This window comes from Mastigoproctus giganteus, chromosome 12 (assembly GCF_048544385.1).
Source record: "Mastigoproctus giganteus isolate SK-2022 chromosome 12, ASM4854438v1, whole genome shotgun sequence".
NCBI classification, from domain to species: domain Eukaryota; kingdom Metazoa; phylum Arthropoda; class Arachnida; order Uropygi; family Thelyphonidae; genus Mastigoproctus; species Mastigoproctus giganteus.
Window position 1 is genome coordinate 123,781,715 of NC_143586.1, and position 17,611 is coordinate 123,799,325.

At 35.1% G+C, this 17,611-nt stretch overlaps 1 protein-coding gene across 1 annotated transcript in view; it reads right to left on the reverse strand.

Moving 5' to 3' along the window:
* Nucleotides 1-17,611, reverse strand: part of LOC150077390 (uncharacterized) — a 219,791-nt gene that overhangs the window by 64,996 nt on the left and 137,184 nt on the right. Inside the window, exon 6 of the mRNA XM_090385627.1 lies at nt 8,657-8,842. Within this exon, the coding sequence (XP_090241753.1) occupies nt 8,657-8,842 (186 nt within the window). The remainder of the gene's footprint in view (nt 1-8,656; nt 8,843-17,611) is intronic.

A 17,611-nucleotide genomic window follows, 5' to 3' on the forward strand; every position in this document is an offset into this window, starting at 1 on the left:
ATAGTGGCCTCACACTATGGTTCATGGCCAAAATCACACTGGCCTTTGGCCCACCGGGGTTTCCCCGGTAAGGCTTATGGCCAGTCCGCCTCTGTCGATAGAGAAAAAATATGAAATTGTGAAAATATTTGAGCAAAATGAAAGACCATGTGATATTGAACGTGCTACAGACCTAAATGAGGCAACGCTGAGAATTGCAAAGAATGCAGAGAAAATAAAACAACTTTCGTAGCAGGAACAACTCAAAGTGTAATTAAAAACCATTAGATTAAGACAAAGAATTGGAAGAGATGGAACAACTGTCATCTGTTTGGATAGAAAATCAAACAAAAAACAAGTTTGCTTACTATAGATAATTGTTTGTTATTTGGAGCATTAGCAACTAAGGCCATATTGCTCCAGGGATATGCAGTGGTCATTCCCTGACCTTTCCACATCCTCCGTATTTGGTGGTCACGGGCTCAAACCCCGGTCTAATCAAGAAGCGTGTACTACGCACTGCTGCTCCTAGCTACGGAGGCGCCGCTTACGATAGAAGCATTAGCAATATTTTATTACGTAGCAGTCGTAATAAAATTATGTAAGTATTTTTTACATATTTTATTACGATTATTTATTGTGTTTGGTAATGTTTAGGTTACAAATGTGTGTTCAATCTTGGGTGGTCGGCACCTAACCCTATTTTTCCCATAGGGCCTGTTGTTTATATTGCCAGAGGGTTTTTAGGAACAACTATCGTGCTATACGAGGACTGACTGTACTTCGAATTCACATTCTTCCTCTTGATCCGACTTGAGGGAACAGAAATTCAAATTGAAGAGGATGGTCACAGGATAGATGAGTGGAAGTTTTCCTTCAAACTTCCATCTGTTGTTGTGGAAGTGGATAGTTTGAATAAATTCAAGTACTAGACAAACTATTAGAGGGGGAGATGGGCAGGTGATGTGGGATTTTTTTTTTCTGATGCTTATAAGCTTGCTTTCTTGCATCATTTGCACTATGAATTCTAATCTACATATTCAGCATAGAAATGGAATACATATGAATGATTTTCTACAGTCATTATGACAGAAACTGAATATAGGCAAATGCGTAACTTATTAATAGTTTTTTTTTTTTTTTTTTTAATTAAACTCAGTTCAATAAGAATTTTCACTATTAGCATATAGAAATACTACATGTTACAATAGAATTCAAGAAATTTAACCCAACGAAAATGATGCTCCAAAAACTGAATAAGCATTTCTTATGAGCCCTTCATGAGGTTTAATCAGCCTGAAAAAAGAAAAACAGTTCAACATACTATCTCCAGTGGAACACCGACAAGAAACAAAGTTCAGCATGAGGAACTGGGAGAAAGGGGATGGAATATTTACCTGTATATACATGCATAAAGGTAAAAAGAATACATATACAAAGGTATATGTATATCTTTGTTTCTATATGACTAAATTCAAAAATGTATTGTTAAGTCACAGGCAAAAATTAAAGTATGATAGAAAAATATATATTCTTCAGTAAAAGAACTACATTAAAGACAAAGACAACTGAATACAACAGTTTCAGTATTAGTAACAAATGGGCCTGGAGTACTGGGGTCCATAGTTTATAATATACGCAAGTTAGTTATAATCCAGTTTAATACAAATATATACTAACAAAATCAGTAGCTTTCGAGACACGTCTCGAAAGCTACTGATTTTGTTAGTATATATTTGTATTAAACTTGATTATAACTAACTTACGTATATTCTAAGTTTCAGCATTACTAGTTTTAAATTTCATACATTAATTTAAACTCTATTTAGTATATCAACAGAAATACATTAAACTAGATTTATTACAGTAAAATCCTCTTAATTCAACTATTATGGGAATCCTGACAACCCAATGGAATAAGTGAACCTGTTGAATAACCCAGATAACAAAATTAGGTTATTCCAGTTATAACACTTGCTTAAAATTAAAAAAAAAAAAAAAAAAAAATACATAGTTATTTTCCACAAATTCATTATTCGTCAAATATCATGTATTTACATATTATTTACAGAACAAAATATATATTGTAAAGATGAATGAACACCAAGAAGTAAAAAAAAAAAATATATTATAATTTCTTGAACTTTCTTGAAGGATGGTTGGAGCTCGGTTGATTGTTAGAACAAACTTGTATCTGATATTGTGCATGTGAGTAGTTTGAATAAATTTAAGAGCTAGATAAACTATTAAAAGGGTTGGACAGATGAAATGGGCAGTTTTGCTTTTCTTATTTTTGGTTCATAATGTATGAGCTTATTTTCTTGCATTTGCCACTATTACGTCTACTACTAATGAGAGAGAGCGCTAAACCTTGGGGAACGCTAACATTAGTTGAGAAGTCAGAAAAATACTACCATCTGCAGTGGAAAGTCACTAAATGCTGGCTATCTTAATTGCAGAATACACAAGCGGCAATCCATAAGATGGAATCTTATTTAGAATAACTTTATGCCAAATAAAATCAAAAGCCTTGAAAATATTAAGAGCAACTACTTCGGTTTCACCAATGCAGTTATCTGTGCATATTCGATCCATCGAATATGTACACAGATGAGTACCATAAGCCAATACATATAACTAGTTGATCAACACTGATGTAATTCATATAGGTGATCCTTGGTCAGGGATGGAAGGTTTCAAGATTCAACTGTTAAAGCACTTTAACATTTCTACAGAATCCAGATAGTGAGTGGTGAGGTGACCAAAAACATCTTTTATCATTTCCTTTAGTTAATCTAATATCTTAGAAAATCCTTCATTAAAATCATTTAATTTTATCTTTAAGACTATTTGAAAAACTGTTAATTCTCTAGATCAGTAGTTCCCAAACTACTGAGATATATGAACCCTTTCAAAATTCAAAAAAAGTTCACGGATCTCTTCAAAAAAAAAAAAAAAAAAAAAAAACACCCTTCTAAACTCAAAACAAGTTTTTGGACCCCTATATATATATATGCTTGTGTGTGTGTGTGTGTGTGTGTGTGTGTGTGTGTACACACTGGGTTTTCTGAAAATATAATTCAAAGTTTTTTGTTTAAAAGCACTGAACTTTATTCTTGTTTTTATAAAAATATATATATAATAATAACTTCATTTATCATCAATCTGCTGTACACAGAACGAATAATTTGACCAGTTCCAGAGGGTCCATCTTGCAGATCCCCTGAAACTGGCCTATGGGCCCACAGGGGTCCAGGAACACCAGTTTGGGAAATGCTGCTCTAGATGAATCCAGAGCACAATTGAATCTACAGTAGACTCTCGATTTTCTGGGATAAATGATAAAAAAAAGTGCCCGGATAATCGAAAAATACAGTTTCTCCGACGTATGTAAGAGATACGTTCCAGGACTTCTCATGTAGGTAGAGTTTTACATAACTCGGGAATGACTAATAAAATATTGCTACTGTATTCCTGATATGCCAAAATTACAAACACTATGTAGCATCCTCAAAAGAATGAAGAAAAATAGTTAGATATTTTTAATTAGTTCAATTAAAAACTTGGGACAGCTGTGAAGTAGCAAGAGTGGTACATAAGAAAAAAAAAACATGTAAAAACTATGTATTTCATACCCCTGGTTATTATAGTTGACTTCATTGTGCTGACCGCTTCTCATATTCCATCTTTCTCCTTTATTGTGTTCACCGTTGTCACTGACAAATCTGAATTCCACACGATACTTAGATGTTTGGCCATTTTCATACATCTTTATTATTGATCGCTTTCCTATTCTTAATAGATTTACTAGTAACGCTGTCACTTATTCTCTTAGTCAGCACCATGATAACAGTCACAATTAAATTTTTTGAAAAAAAACTTTTTGCACTTTCCGGGTTATTGGGCTTTTCTGTTAGTGCAATCTATTGTAAATGGGTAGTAAACTCGATCCTATTGCATTTGTGATAATACCGATATCTGGAATTGTGTGGGTTTTTACGTTATTACAGTGAAATGTATGTCAACTCCACTGAAATCTTCAGCCATAAAAAAAATATAAATAACATAATGTAAGTCCGAAGCTACATAAGTCGGGGACTTACCGATCGAAAAATGTTCAGCAACCTACATAAAAAGTATGGCAATAGTTAAAAAACAAAAAAACTTACCACGCGTGTCCACGATGCTTCCCTTTATTTTTTACGATGTAGATTTTAAATCAAATAGCTTCCCTTTATTTTTTAAAATGTCGCATATGGTTTGGTCACCAACATTATAATGGTTCCTTAGAGATTTAACAGATGCACTATTTTCAAACAACTTTTGCGTTTGCCCATAATTTTTGCGATTTCTAAACAAAAAAAAAAAAATACTATAAAAAAAAAATCCGACATCCCTGACAAATATCGGAACAAAATTTGTCCTTTTGTGGTGCGACGGAACACAACAATTGACGCAACTTACTAAAACAAAACTAAACATTTTGCCTCTTTTTTTTTTTTTTTTTTTTTTTTTTTTGAGTGGCGTGTGTGAAGACAGCAGGGGTTTCAAGATAATAGGCACACTAATCTCCCAATGAAGGCTTATAATGCCACTTCTTGTTGCTTATTTACGACTTGCAAAACATCTGTTTATACATATTCTTTCTTATTACTTGAATTTTATGATTTCTGGTTGATTTTTTTATTTTGAGTCTTTAAGTGTCCCAGTTAATCCAATCCCGGTAAATCAAGAGTTTGCTGTATTTAAATCTAGAAGTATTTGAGGTGTCAGGATACCAAAACATATTAGTAGTATAGGGATCTGGAATAATCATCGGAAAAATTTACTATATTTTCAACTTAACGTTTTTATACCACACAAACACCTGCTATAATTTTATTATTAATTAAAAGTTTCATCTTAGAAAAAATATTAAAACCATTATTTTCTAAGGTTATAATATCACTTGGAATTGATTTTAGTACTGTCAGAGTTTATTATACACTGAGTGTATCTCTGAATTATGACCATTTACGTAATACTTCGTGGAGCCTCCTTTTGCCCTCAGTACAGCAGCTATCCGAATTGGCACTGATTCAACAAGATGTCAGAAGCATTTGGGAGGTATGACCAACCAAGCTGTGTGTAATGCGGTCAGCAATGCAGGTATGGAGGCGATTGGTGTATCCAGATGCCTGATATGCCTTTCCATAGTGTTCCACAAGTGCTCTATGGGATTGATATCAGGGGGAGTTCGGAAGCCAATTGATATGCTGGAAGTCAGAACTGTTCCTCAAACCATTCCTGCACAACAAGTGCCCAATGACTCGGTGCATTGTCATCTTGGAAGATGACCCTCCCCCCATGTTACACTTTTTCCCAAATGGCACCATTGCCATTCGGGAAAAAGTGTAACATAGAGGGGGGGGTGTATGCAGTCAGCAAGCAGTTGATGATAGCGGAGACTACTGATACGTTGTTCCACATACACCAGGGATCTAAGTTCCTGCCAATGAAACATGCCCCACGCCATACAACTGCCTCCACTTTTGATACCATGCATGATGGATCAAGAGCCTTGTGTTGTTGACGTCAAATCCGTACACAACCATCCACGGTGTGGAGTAAATAACGTGACTCATCCAATCAGCACACCTTCCAGTCTTCTAACATTCAACTTGCATGCTCTTTGCACTAGATGAGTCTTTTACACCGATGAATCTTGGTTAGGAGAGGATGCCGTAGGGGTCATCTACTGGTACAGCCCATACGTGCGAAGTGCAACGCATGGTCATGCCAGATATTGTTCCGGGTTGGCCCATGTTGTGTTGGGTAGTCAGCTCTTCAACAGTGCTGCGCCTGTTCAAGTCATCAGATCCCAGTGCTCACCTCTAACATCAACCTTTCGCTGAACTTCGCAATTTTGCCATTGGATCATTGTTTGACCATTTTTACACCAGTCCTAGTATACTTGAACTACGGCGGCTCTTGAACACCCCACCAGTTCAGCCGTTGGGGAAATCGAGGCACCAACTCATCGAGCACCCACAATCTGTCCTTTATCAAAGTCTGATAAATCCTTCCTTTTACCCATTGCGCTTGGAATTTTACTACCTAATGAACCACTGACACCTTATCTATGCTAAGTAGGTCGACTAACTCCCCACTCTAGTACACCACATGGTCAACAGGTCGCATTCAGTTTTCATAGGGCATGGTCATAATTCAGTGATCACTCAGTGTATATCCTTGCACATATAAATATACACCTTAAGGGAAAAAAATTCATTTGCTTTCCTGTTACAAAATTATATACTTTGAAAGCTCCCGAATATTTACATTTCTTTCAAGGTACTGATGATATTCATAATATTGCTAATGATACATATAATATTCATAATGATATCATAATACTGATAATATTAATAAAATATACTTGATTACATCAGTAAGAGGTTGTTCAAATGTATTCCACATTGGGTGTTTCTACTTCCATTTATTAGGAAATAATTAATACAAAATTTGAAACCACCTCCAGTTAATGACCAAGACATTTCATATTTTTATCACTTAATTTATTAAATAATTGTTTACCTTTATCAATTAGCATATCTGTAGCCTTCCTGAACCATTTTAACCCCTTTTTTACCAAGCATTATTAAACTTTTTGATTAATTCTTTTACTGTCTCAAATATTATACATTTCCAGTAATGCTTATATATATATATATATATATATATATATATATATATATATATGGATGAACTTTTTAATATAGTTGCTTATTTTTATTACAAATCATTTATTTATAACAAGGTTAACATACAGTATATTGATTAGCTTAAGTAACAAGTCATCATACTTTCCATGTATATGTAATACATAAGATATATTTTCCAATTTAAAATAATTATTTCATTAAAATGTTGTTTTGTTGAATGGGAAATACACTGGAGAATATGGTCTGTCAATCACAGCAGCAAATGGATAGTTTGTAAGTTTAATAGCAAGTAATTCTTACAAAATAGTTGAAGGCTATTTCATAAGAATTATCATTAGTAAAAGGTAAGTATGAATACAATCTCAACTCCCTGGCATTTGTTTTAGAATCTTAGAACAAACTATTTCACCCATTTATTTTTTAAAAAAATTATGAAATATTTTTAAAAAATCTACTGATATAAATGAGGTCTGTCCTTTGTTTACTTCTGTTCATTTATATTCAAATTTTTGTTTTTCAATATGTAATTTAAATTTAACAAAAGAGAATTCCTCCCCACCTTGAAATTAAGTTGTAAATATAAAATCCATGTTATTAGTTAACTTCGTGTCTGTCTAAAAATGCCACTATGCATTTCAAAATTGTTTTCTTGTAAATCTTCAAGTAAAACACTAGGTTCTTTAGTAGTTATATAAAATGGAATATGCTTTTAGGTATTGAATGTCTAACAGATTGATGATTCTTTTACCCACTGGAAACACAATGCATTTTGTGTACTAAATTTTATTTGGTCAACATAACCTTCATTTACAGCATCTCAACCATCTTTAGAAGACTAACTTAATTATTTTCTTATTATTTGCACTAAAAACATATGATATAGGTATATAAGATACCTATACCAGATATAATATTGGTATAATAGTATATTCAACAAATAACTTAGTTGCTATATTATTACGGTCCTTGGGATCTTTTAAATTAGCAATTCTTTTTATTATTTACATCACATACATTATCCTTTATGGACAATACATTCTTCATTTTTAAACTGATAACATTGTCTAAAGTTTCTTTATCAATTTTAATACTGTTTAATGCATTTATATCATATTCAAGGGTTTACTTCTTTACTGTCTTATTCAATATAAGTTTCAAGGTTTAATTTCACATTATTAATTTCTTTAAGAGAATCTTTAGGAGATTTTTATTTTGTTATTTAATAGATATAATTTCAGCTGTCTCTAATATATGATTCAATATTCAACTCAATACTATCAAAATCTTGCTGTTTGTGGTTGATTAATAGTTCTGAAATTCATTATTTAATTTCTGGTTGTCATTTTTAAGATTGATGAAGTCATTTTTTAAATGTAAATTTTCTTTTCTGTAATATGACTAATGTTTTCATCTACATATTTTTTAATGATTGTGTCATTACCATGCTCTGGATTTTTACAATCTTCAACTACTTATTATCTATATTAATATTCCCATTCTCAGTTAAAACAGAGGTAATATTGATAAAATTGTGATTTCAAATTATCAAAATTTTATTGCATGTATATAAACTAGCCTCAACATAACTGTGTACCAAGTCTTTACGGCACAGAGCTGACAACTGGGTTAAAAAAAAAAAAAAAAAAAAACACACACACCACTTAAGAATGATTATCACTCCACATCACTTGGGTGCCACTTAAAGAATACACGTCAGTAAACATGTTAATTACTAAAAATCAAAAAATATATGCATTCTTGCTTTATATGAATTTGAAAAATCCTACTGGTAATGAATTGTTACTCTCTTCAACAATTGTAATGTATAATGAAAACTGGCTGCATAAATTTTTTAACCATATTTCCAAGCTAAAGAATATATAGAAATAATCAGATGCAATTATAAATTAACAAGTGAAGCATTTTGAAATGAAAATAATAAAGTTCAGTTCATATTGACATTATAATTTTACCTGGAGATTTTTCTCTGTAATTCATATCAGTATGATGTTCTAAGTACATGCCAGTGTAAGCTAAATGATTTGGATCACTCTGAACAGGTTCACAAAGGACATCAAAAGTCTGGCCCCAGATTGTTGTTTTTACGTAGGCAAATTGATTCACAATGTTTATTATCTCATCTTTATTACAAGGAACATCTAAAGAAAAATATTTAATATTACATGCAAAAGAAGCTTTTAAATTGCAAGTATAGATAAACAAAATTCTTATAATAATTCTAATTCAAAATGTTAAATAATTCTTTAAATATTATATTAATGCTTGTTTGTACCTATTTGGTTTATAAGAGAAAATTAAAATTTTACTTTAGGAAATCTGTAATCCTTTAAGTCAGCTTGGTGCTATACTAGAAATAATCAACACAAGGTCATTAAAAAAAAAAAAAAAAAAAAAAAAATCTAGTCTGAACTGGTTATATATATCTCTGATAATTAAAATAAATATGATATTTAAAATAAAAAACATCAGCCAGTAGTATGGCAAAAATACAGAGCGAAACGTAACGTAAAATAATATAAAATAAACAAACATGGGAAGGGAAAATAGAGATAATAATAAGACAAAAAAGTAGTCGATAATCCCCTGTATAATTTAGTAATTAAACCCAATTAATAAAAACGATATAAATTTAAAATAATGCCAATTATATATAATTTAGCGGTACCCCCCTAGAAGGTACCAGTTCCAAAAGACGTGAAATATCACCAAAAAGGGGTTAAAGAAACTACAAAAACTAAAATATCAAGATGATAGACTGACCATTATGCCCCATATCGACAGAGGACCACGAGGCCAATAATGGTCATGGAATCACTGCATTTCAATCGTCATACAAATCATCGCAAAGGCGGAAATATCGAAGAACCAAACCACCCTTCCATTCTCCGATAGATCGACCAATGCAGAGGATTTGCATGGTGGTGGTCCTTACGCAGCGAGAAATAATCCATAGAACAGCCAGCACTCTTGATCAGAGCCACACCACTGACATAATGCAAGCTTAACCAGCTTATATAATAGAAAGGGAAAAGAATAGATGGCGGCACAGGCGCTGCTTATTTAGCTGCGGCACAGGCGCTGCATATCAACCCAATACTACCACTAATATATATAATGTGATGTAAAAGTTAGGCAAAAGTAATAAAAATAAATAAATATAAATATGAAGCTATCATTAGAGGCAGCAAATGCACATCCTCCACATATATATACACACACACATATACAGTAAACCCCCGCTATTCGCGGTATCTGTATTCACGATTTCGCATATTCGCGGTCGCTGATTTAATATAAAATGAAACCTAAAAAAAATTGAATTTTAAATCGCCGTGAACATTTTCCGTCAAAAAAAAAAAAACATGGGCGTGGCTAAAATTATCTTTCCCGGTCAAAACAGCGCTCAGTGGGTGGGGGGAGAGGGGTGACAAAATCGCGAGCGTGGATGTTTCTCGCTAATCCTTGTTCGGTATGTGCTATGCGCTTGTCATGGAAGAATTCGTGTTTTGCTTTTAATTTATATGCTTATAAATTGAATAAATTTATATATCAATTTATAAATTGATATGCTTACAAAAGCAAAAAATATACCGTTTTGCAGTGTGTTAGTGAAAACAGACTTTTTCGAGTGTGTTAACGGAAGAAAGTGACGTTATTGTGGACAAATTCTTTCCTAACCCCTACAAAAATATCGCTATGAATAACAAGGGAATTGTGAAAAGCTCAAAGAAGGTGATGACGTTAGCGAATAAAATTGAGTTATTAGACAAAATTTCTAATGGTGAAAGTGTCTCCTCAGTGGCAAAACATTATAAAATCAATGAGTCAACGGTACGATCAATCAAGAAATCGGAAGCAAAAATCCACCATAGTGTCCGTCAAAACGCGCTGATTGCTTCAAAAATTTGCTCTGTAACTCGTGATGTTAAATTAGAAAAAATGGAAAAAGCTTTAAATCTGTGGATAGAAGACCGAACTCAAAATAAAATTCCGTTAAGTTCACTCATTCGTGAAAAGGCAAAACTCCTTTATCAACACTTTAGCGAAACTGGTGATAGCACTGGCGGGATAAGTTTTTTAGCTAGCAAAGGCGCTGGTTTGAAATTTCTAATTAATATTACATTTAATATTAAATTGTTTCTTATTTTCATTTCGATGCCTTATGCTTGCATTTCACTATGTACTGTCTATGTACATAGTCATATTTTGAAGGTACATATAATACACACAGACAAAATTTTAGACTAGTTTTGCTTATATATTTCATACTTGGTACGGAACCCCTTTATTACTATGGGAGCCATAACTCAGTATTCGCGGCATTTCTCAGGAACGTAACCCCCGTGAATAGCAGGGGTTTACTGTATATATATATATAGGTAAACAGATTAGGTAAATGTATGGGTAGGAGTGTTAACCTGATGGGTGTTGCTACAATGGAAAAATTTAAAAGTCCTGAAAAATAAGAGCAGATTACCTATAAAATTCAATGAAAAAATATAAATGATACTTAATGCTTTAGGTCCTAAGATTTTTACTACATTATCAAGGGTTGAACAGCCAAAACCAAAGGAAACACAGCAATAAGCAAGGTCACTGTTTCTGTTATGATGTATACGGGGCAAAACGTATACATCATAACAAAAATAGAAGACAGTCAACAAAACCATTACAAGATTTTACATCTGAAAAAAGAACTGATGAAATAGGAATCATGCAAAATAACCTGGACTTATCGTGGCCACCTTAACAGTGGTCCATTTGTTAGTGATGATTGGAGTTCAATCATCACTAACAATTGGACTACCATTATTCATAAAAACCAAAAACACCATATTAACAAATGGTGACGAGTCCATGTGACTAGTTATCCTAGGCACAATTCTGCCATACCAACATATGAAACCAGACCTCTTATGCAGCACCTCTTATGCAGATATCAAAACAAACCTTGGGTATGAGAAGCTACATAACTGCCTCAAATACCTGGATAACTAAAGCAGATTTTTTCAGCCAAAGCACACCTCCCCTCAACATAGAATTCAAATTATGAAATATCACATCAAACTGACTAACTCAGAAATGTATCAGGCAAAGAGCAAAGTCTGCACTTTGCTCTTCCAAGAAATGGCTGGAATATTCTTTTTCTCTCAGTTGAACCTATTTTTGATATCCCACTTGATCATAGAAACCATCAAAAATAAACTAAATGTAAAAAGTTCAACACCTACTCTCTTGAAGTGACAACTATTCTTCATTCAGAAATGAATGAATTCAGTCACAATAAAAAAAAAAAAAAAAAAACCAAAAAAAAAACCCCCATTAATAGCAACAGTGGCATGGCATAAGTGCCACACAGCCTGTTCAGGGGATTAGACACTTCAACCCTCAAACCTTTCAGTGGCAATCCACAACACTGACCCAGAGTTCTGCAGCTAATTCAACTTCACTGCCTTTTAGCATTCATTAGATAGGAGTGAGATGCTTGTAATTACTCAGTATTTCACTGCATCAACACCACTTCAACTGATACTCAGTATCCCTGTAAAATCCAGATATCAAATGGTTCTAACAAGGAAACATGAAGGAAATGTAACAATCAAACCAAGCACATTTATGTGATAATCACGCCACCCCTGAAACCCAATATTACAAAAAGGACTAACCACCTGAGACTAACAAAGTCAAGTTCATGGATTCCAATACTAGCCATAATTTAGTCATATAAATGGCTGCAAGTTTCTACTAAAATATCCATAGTACTTGTACTAAGATGGATGAGTAAAACAATTCCTCTTTGCCCAAAGTGTAGGCATCAATGCAACAGAAACCTTGAACAGTGATAAGAATCAACTGCCTGTGCCAAAGCAGCTATGTGACTTTCTTTACCTTCATGAGAAGCTACATAACTGCCTCAAATACCTGGATAACTAAAGCAGATTTTCTCAGTCAAAGCAAACTTCCCTTCCACATGGAATTCAAATTATAAAATATCACATCAAACTGACTGACTAACTCAGAAATGTATCAGGCATGGTCTTAAGAAGCAACCACAGGAGAAGGTGTTACACTACTAGTTAAACTAATGGCCATGTTCAGGTGAAAGGAAGTAAAACTCCACTATACAAGGAGAAACCAGCTGTTTTTCCTTGGGCAGTGGAGTTGGATACCGGTTGTATCTAGTTTTCCTGAAAATTCTTCCAGGAAAACCAGATCAAACCTCAGAAGCAAACACTGACAAGCTTGAAAAAAAATAACTAGATTTTATTTATATATTATTTAATATTTTTTAAAAAAAAATGTCTCCATCTAAGGTAAAATATGCACATAATCAGCCTGTTATCTTTATATCTCAGATTTAGTCTGAAATATTGGATATTATTTCAGACTAAATCTGAGATATAAAGATATTATTTGTCATGTGTGTGTGTGGTATGGGTGTTTATTGGCGCATTAGCTGCTATGGCTATAGTGCGCCTATTCTTAGGAATATTAAAAAATAATCCAGTTTAAATTAGTTTCAGTTCTGTAGCCTATTTATAAAAGATGATACACTCCGATTTGTTTTAAAAAGCAGAAAAGTTTGTTAACATTTGCATCCTCTCCAATGATATGATGTAATGTCAATGTTTCTGAATGATTATCCATATTTTGAAGTATTGCATCTCGATGTTGTTGATACTGCGGACAGTCAATCAGAATGTGTTTGACTGTTAGATGTTCTAAGCAGTGTGGACATTGAGGAGGATCATCGCCCATTAGTAGGTGGAGGTGAGTCAGATGGGTGTGTCCTATTCTCATTCGTGCGAGTACCACTTCTTCCCGCCGCACTGTCTGATTGCTGGAATGCCAGAACTTTGGGTTTTGTTTCAGCTGGAAAAGTTTGTTATTCGTTTGGTTATGCCATAATTCTGTCCACTGTGCATGGCATGCTGCTTGAATTAAGGTATTATAATCGGGCGCTGGAATAGGGACAGAAGTTAGGTCTGAATTTGGACTTTTGGCAGATATATCAGCCACTTCATTCCCTTTTATGCCTGAATGTGCTGGAATCCAGCAAAACTTCACTAGTTGTTGACGATCATAAATCTGCAATAACAAACTCCTGATTTTCATTACAATATGGTGATTCTTTTGAGATGTATTCTGCATTGCTTTGATTGAGCTGAGAGAGTCAGTATAAACTATATATTTTGCAGATGGATGTAAATTCAAATTTTCTAGAGCTAACTGTATTGCATACAGTTCTGCTGAAAAGTTGTTATATTCAGGTGGAAGAGAAGCTGATATGATAACAGAGGGAAACACTGCTGCTGCTCCAACAGTTGACAGAGATTTGGAACCATCCGTATATATCGGTAAGAAGTCGGCATAGGTTTGAATATGGCTAGCATGGAGTTGTTGCACAGTCACTGCCGGTAGGCAATTCTTTCCCCATTGAAGGAAATAGGTATCAGAGGTCAGTTGAGGAAAGGTGGTCCATGGTGGATGAGAGTAATTCTTTATCTGTTGCCTATTGTGGAGAGGAACATTCCAGTTCTGCGATATTTCAAGGAGCCGTAGGCCAGCCGGTTGGATTTTACTTGGTTTATTTCTATAGAGATTAACTAGTGGTTGATTAAAAAGGTATGGCTGAATAGGATGCAAAGGGCAAGTCTGTATTTTGGCTGCATATTTAAGTAGTAACATTTTTCTACGAAGATGCAAAGGGGGCTCATTAGCTTCAATGTATAGACTCTGAGTTGGAGATGTCCTGTATGCACCAATTGCAATCCGCAATGCATTATGTTGAATAGGGTCCAGCCAGCGTAGCACACTCCTTCGGGCAGAATCATAAACTGGAGCACCATAGTCTAAACGGGATCTAATCAGTGCTCTATATAAGAGCAGCAAAGTTGTACGATCTGCTCCCCAAGAGAGGGCAGATAAAGCTCTTAGCATGTTGATCTTTTTAAGACAGGCAGTACGTATTAATTTAACATGATCTAAGAAGTTGAGCTTACTGTCCAGGATTAGTCCCAAGAATTTCATATTGCTGGCAATCGGAATGGTGGAATTTGAAATCCGAAGTTCAGGATCTGCATGCAATTTGCGTTGACAGCAAAAGTGGATCGCAACTATTTTCTGTGGGGAAAGACGATATCCATTGAGCTCAGCCCACTTTTGAACTTTATTGAGGGACATCTGCAATTGCCTTTCGATAGATCTCATGTTCTGAGAATGGCAAGAAATAGCGAGATAGTCAGCGTAAAGGTAAGCCTCTACAGTATTTGGGAGTACTTTTGTAATGGAATCAATTTTAAGGGGAAACAAGGTTGCACTCAAAACTGATCCTTGTGGTACTCCTTCTTCCTGCGAGAATGTAGCAGAAAGGGAATTTTGATATCTCACCTGGAAAGATCGGTTCTTCAAGAAGTTCCTAATAAATATGGGTAGGTTGCCTCGTAGACCAAGATTATATAGGTCACTGAGAATGTCATACCGCCAGGTAGTATCAAATGCCTTCTCTATATCAATGGAGACCATGACAAGGTGTTCGTTTTTCACAAAGGCATTGCGAATTTCTGATTCCGCCTTGATCATCAGATCTAGGGATGACCTGTTTTTGCGAAAGCCATGTTGACAATTACTCAGTAGATGTTGAGTTTCAATGATCCAAGTGAGTCGACTATGGATCATTTTTTCGAGAATTTTACCAAGGCAACTTGACAGTGATATTGGTCTGTAACTATTAGAACTGGAGGGATCTTTTCCAGGTTTCAAAAATGCCAAAACTGTAGCGTGGTGCCAAGAGGTTGGATAGATATTTTCCAGGAGATCCGGTTAAAAAAGATTAGAATCATTTGTAAGTTTTTCTCATCGAGATGCTGCAGCATGACATAATATATGCCATCTGGCCCAGAGGCACTGTTTCGTGTTGTTCTGATGGCCTGTAAAAGTTCACAATATTGCAGAAGCTGATTATATGGAAGTGACAGTGAGGTTCGAAAGTTGATAGGTCTCTGTTCTTTGGCAGTCTTAATTTTCTGGAATTTTGGAGTGTAGTTTGATGCAGCCGATATTTCAGCAAAAGTTTTGCCCAAGGCATTGGCTATATCTACAGGAGCAGAGAGTTCTTGACCATTGCAGGAGAGAATTGGGGAAGGAACAGTTGGAAACTTCCCAGAAAGCTGCCTAATTTTTTTCCATATTAGTCTGGAGTCAGTGTTCCTATTGATAGTTGATGCAAACCTAGTCCAAGAATCTTTCTTGGCCTGCTTTTGAATGTAACGCGCCTTTGCCCTTAGTTTCTTGTAGCTAATTAGATTAGCTGTGGTTGGAGATCGACGGAATAAATTAAATGCTTTATTTTTTTCCTTCTTTGCTTTTGTGCACTCTTCGTTCCACCAGTAGTTGAAATGGCGTCGGGACGGGGGATTTGATAATGGAGTTGAGTACTTAGCTGCAATTAAAATACGGGATGTAATATAATCAGTAACTTCATCTATGGGCTGCAATTGAATAGTTTTTTTGTCAAGAGTGATTGCTGATTGAAATTTGACCCAATTGGCTTTAGAGAATTTCCATTTCCTGCAGGGTTCATCTAATGGTGGTTGTGTAGTCAACAGATTACAAACAATTGGAAAATGGTCACTGCCCATGGGATCATCCAGAGTGGACCATTGCATAGCTGAAAATAGTATCGGGGAGCAAATCGATAGGTCAATGGCAGAGGTCTGTCCATTAGGTAACTGTATATGGGTGTGCGAGCCACTGTTAAGAAGAGTGAGGTTTTCTTTTTCCAGTAAAGTTTCAATCAGTCGGCCGCGTCTGTCTAATTTAGATGAACCCCATAAAGGGTGGTGGCCATTGAAATCCCCTAGCAGGCAGATAGGGGAGGGTAGCTGCAATAAAAGTTCTTTAAGATCATTATAAGAGTAAGCATGATTTGGTGGGAGATAAACTGAAACTAGAGTTAATGCAGTTTGAGTAATCAGACGCACAGCGACAGCTTCGATTTGGGTTTGGAGAGTAATTTGCTTAGCTGGAATCCTTTTACTAATTAAAATAGCTACACCACCACGAGCAGAATCGGATGTATTCCGATCTTGTCTATAGACCGAGTAGTTTTTGATGGAAATGGAAATTTGAAGAGTTAAACAGGTTTCTTGCAGGCAGAAACCAACTGGAGAGTAGCGATTAATTAAATAACGGATGTCGTCAATGTTTCCACGAAAGCCTCTGCAATTCCATTGCAAGATGTTAGACATTATTTGAATTTAGAGGAAGAAGCTGTACCTGACGTGGCTGCCTTATGGCATTCTGGCTTTGGTTTGTCTCTTTTCGGAAAGGAAGGGCGACCAGTGTCCATCTCTTCTTCAGCAAATATTTCCAGAATTGGATCTTCCTGTTTGGATGGATACTCTGCCTCCATCGATTTGTCTTGGATAATCTTTTTCGAAGTCGAACTATCATTATTTGTAGTGGCATTCACTGGGGGAGATTGAGATTTTGCTGGTATTGTGAGAGGCGTATTATTTGCTTGGTCTGAGTGCTTAACAGCACTGGACTGTTGCTGAGAGAGGACAGCCCGAGCCCAGTCAGAGATGGAAGTGTTTGAAGGAACGGTAACATCGGTTTGTGTGGCAATGGTTTGATATTTTTTTGTAATATTGGCATAGGTACGGTTAGGTATACTCGGTGCAATTAATTTTCTAGCCTCCTGATAACTAACTCTGTTTTCAACTTTATATTTCACAATTTTTTTCTCTGTTTTCCACCTCTCACATGTCTTAGAGTAGGCCGGATGGTTGCCTTTGCAGTTGGGACAGATCATTTCTTTCACAGAACAATCACTTTGAATGTGATCGGAGGATCCACAGTTGGGACAAACTGGGTTGCTTCTGCACGTTGTTTGAGAGTGGCCA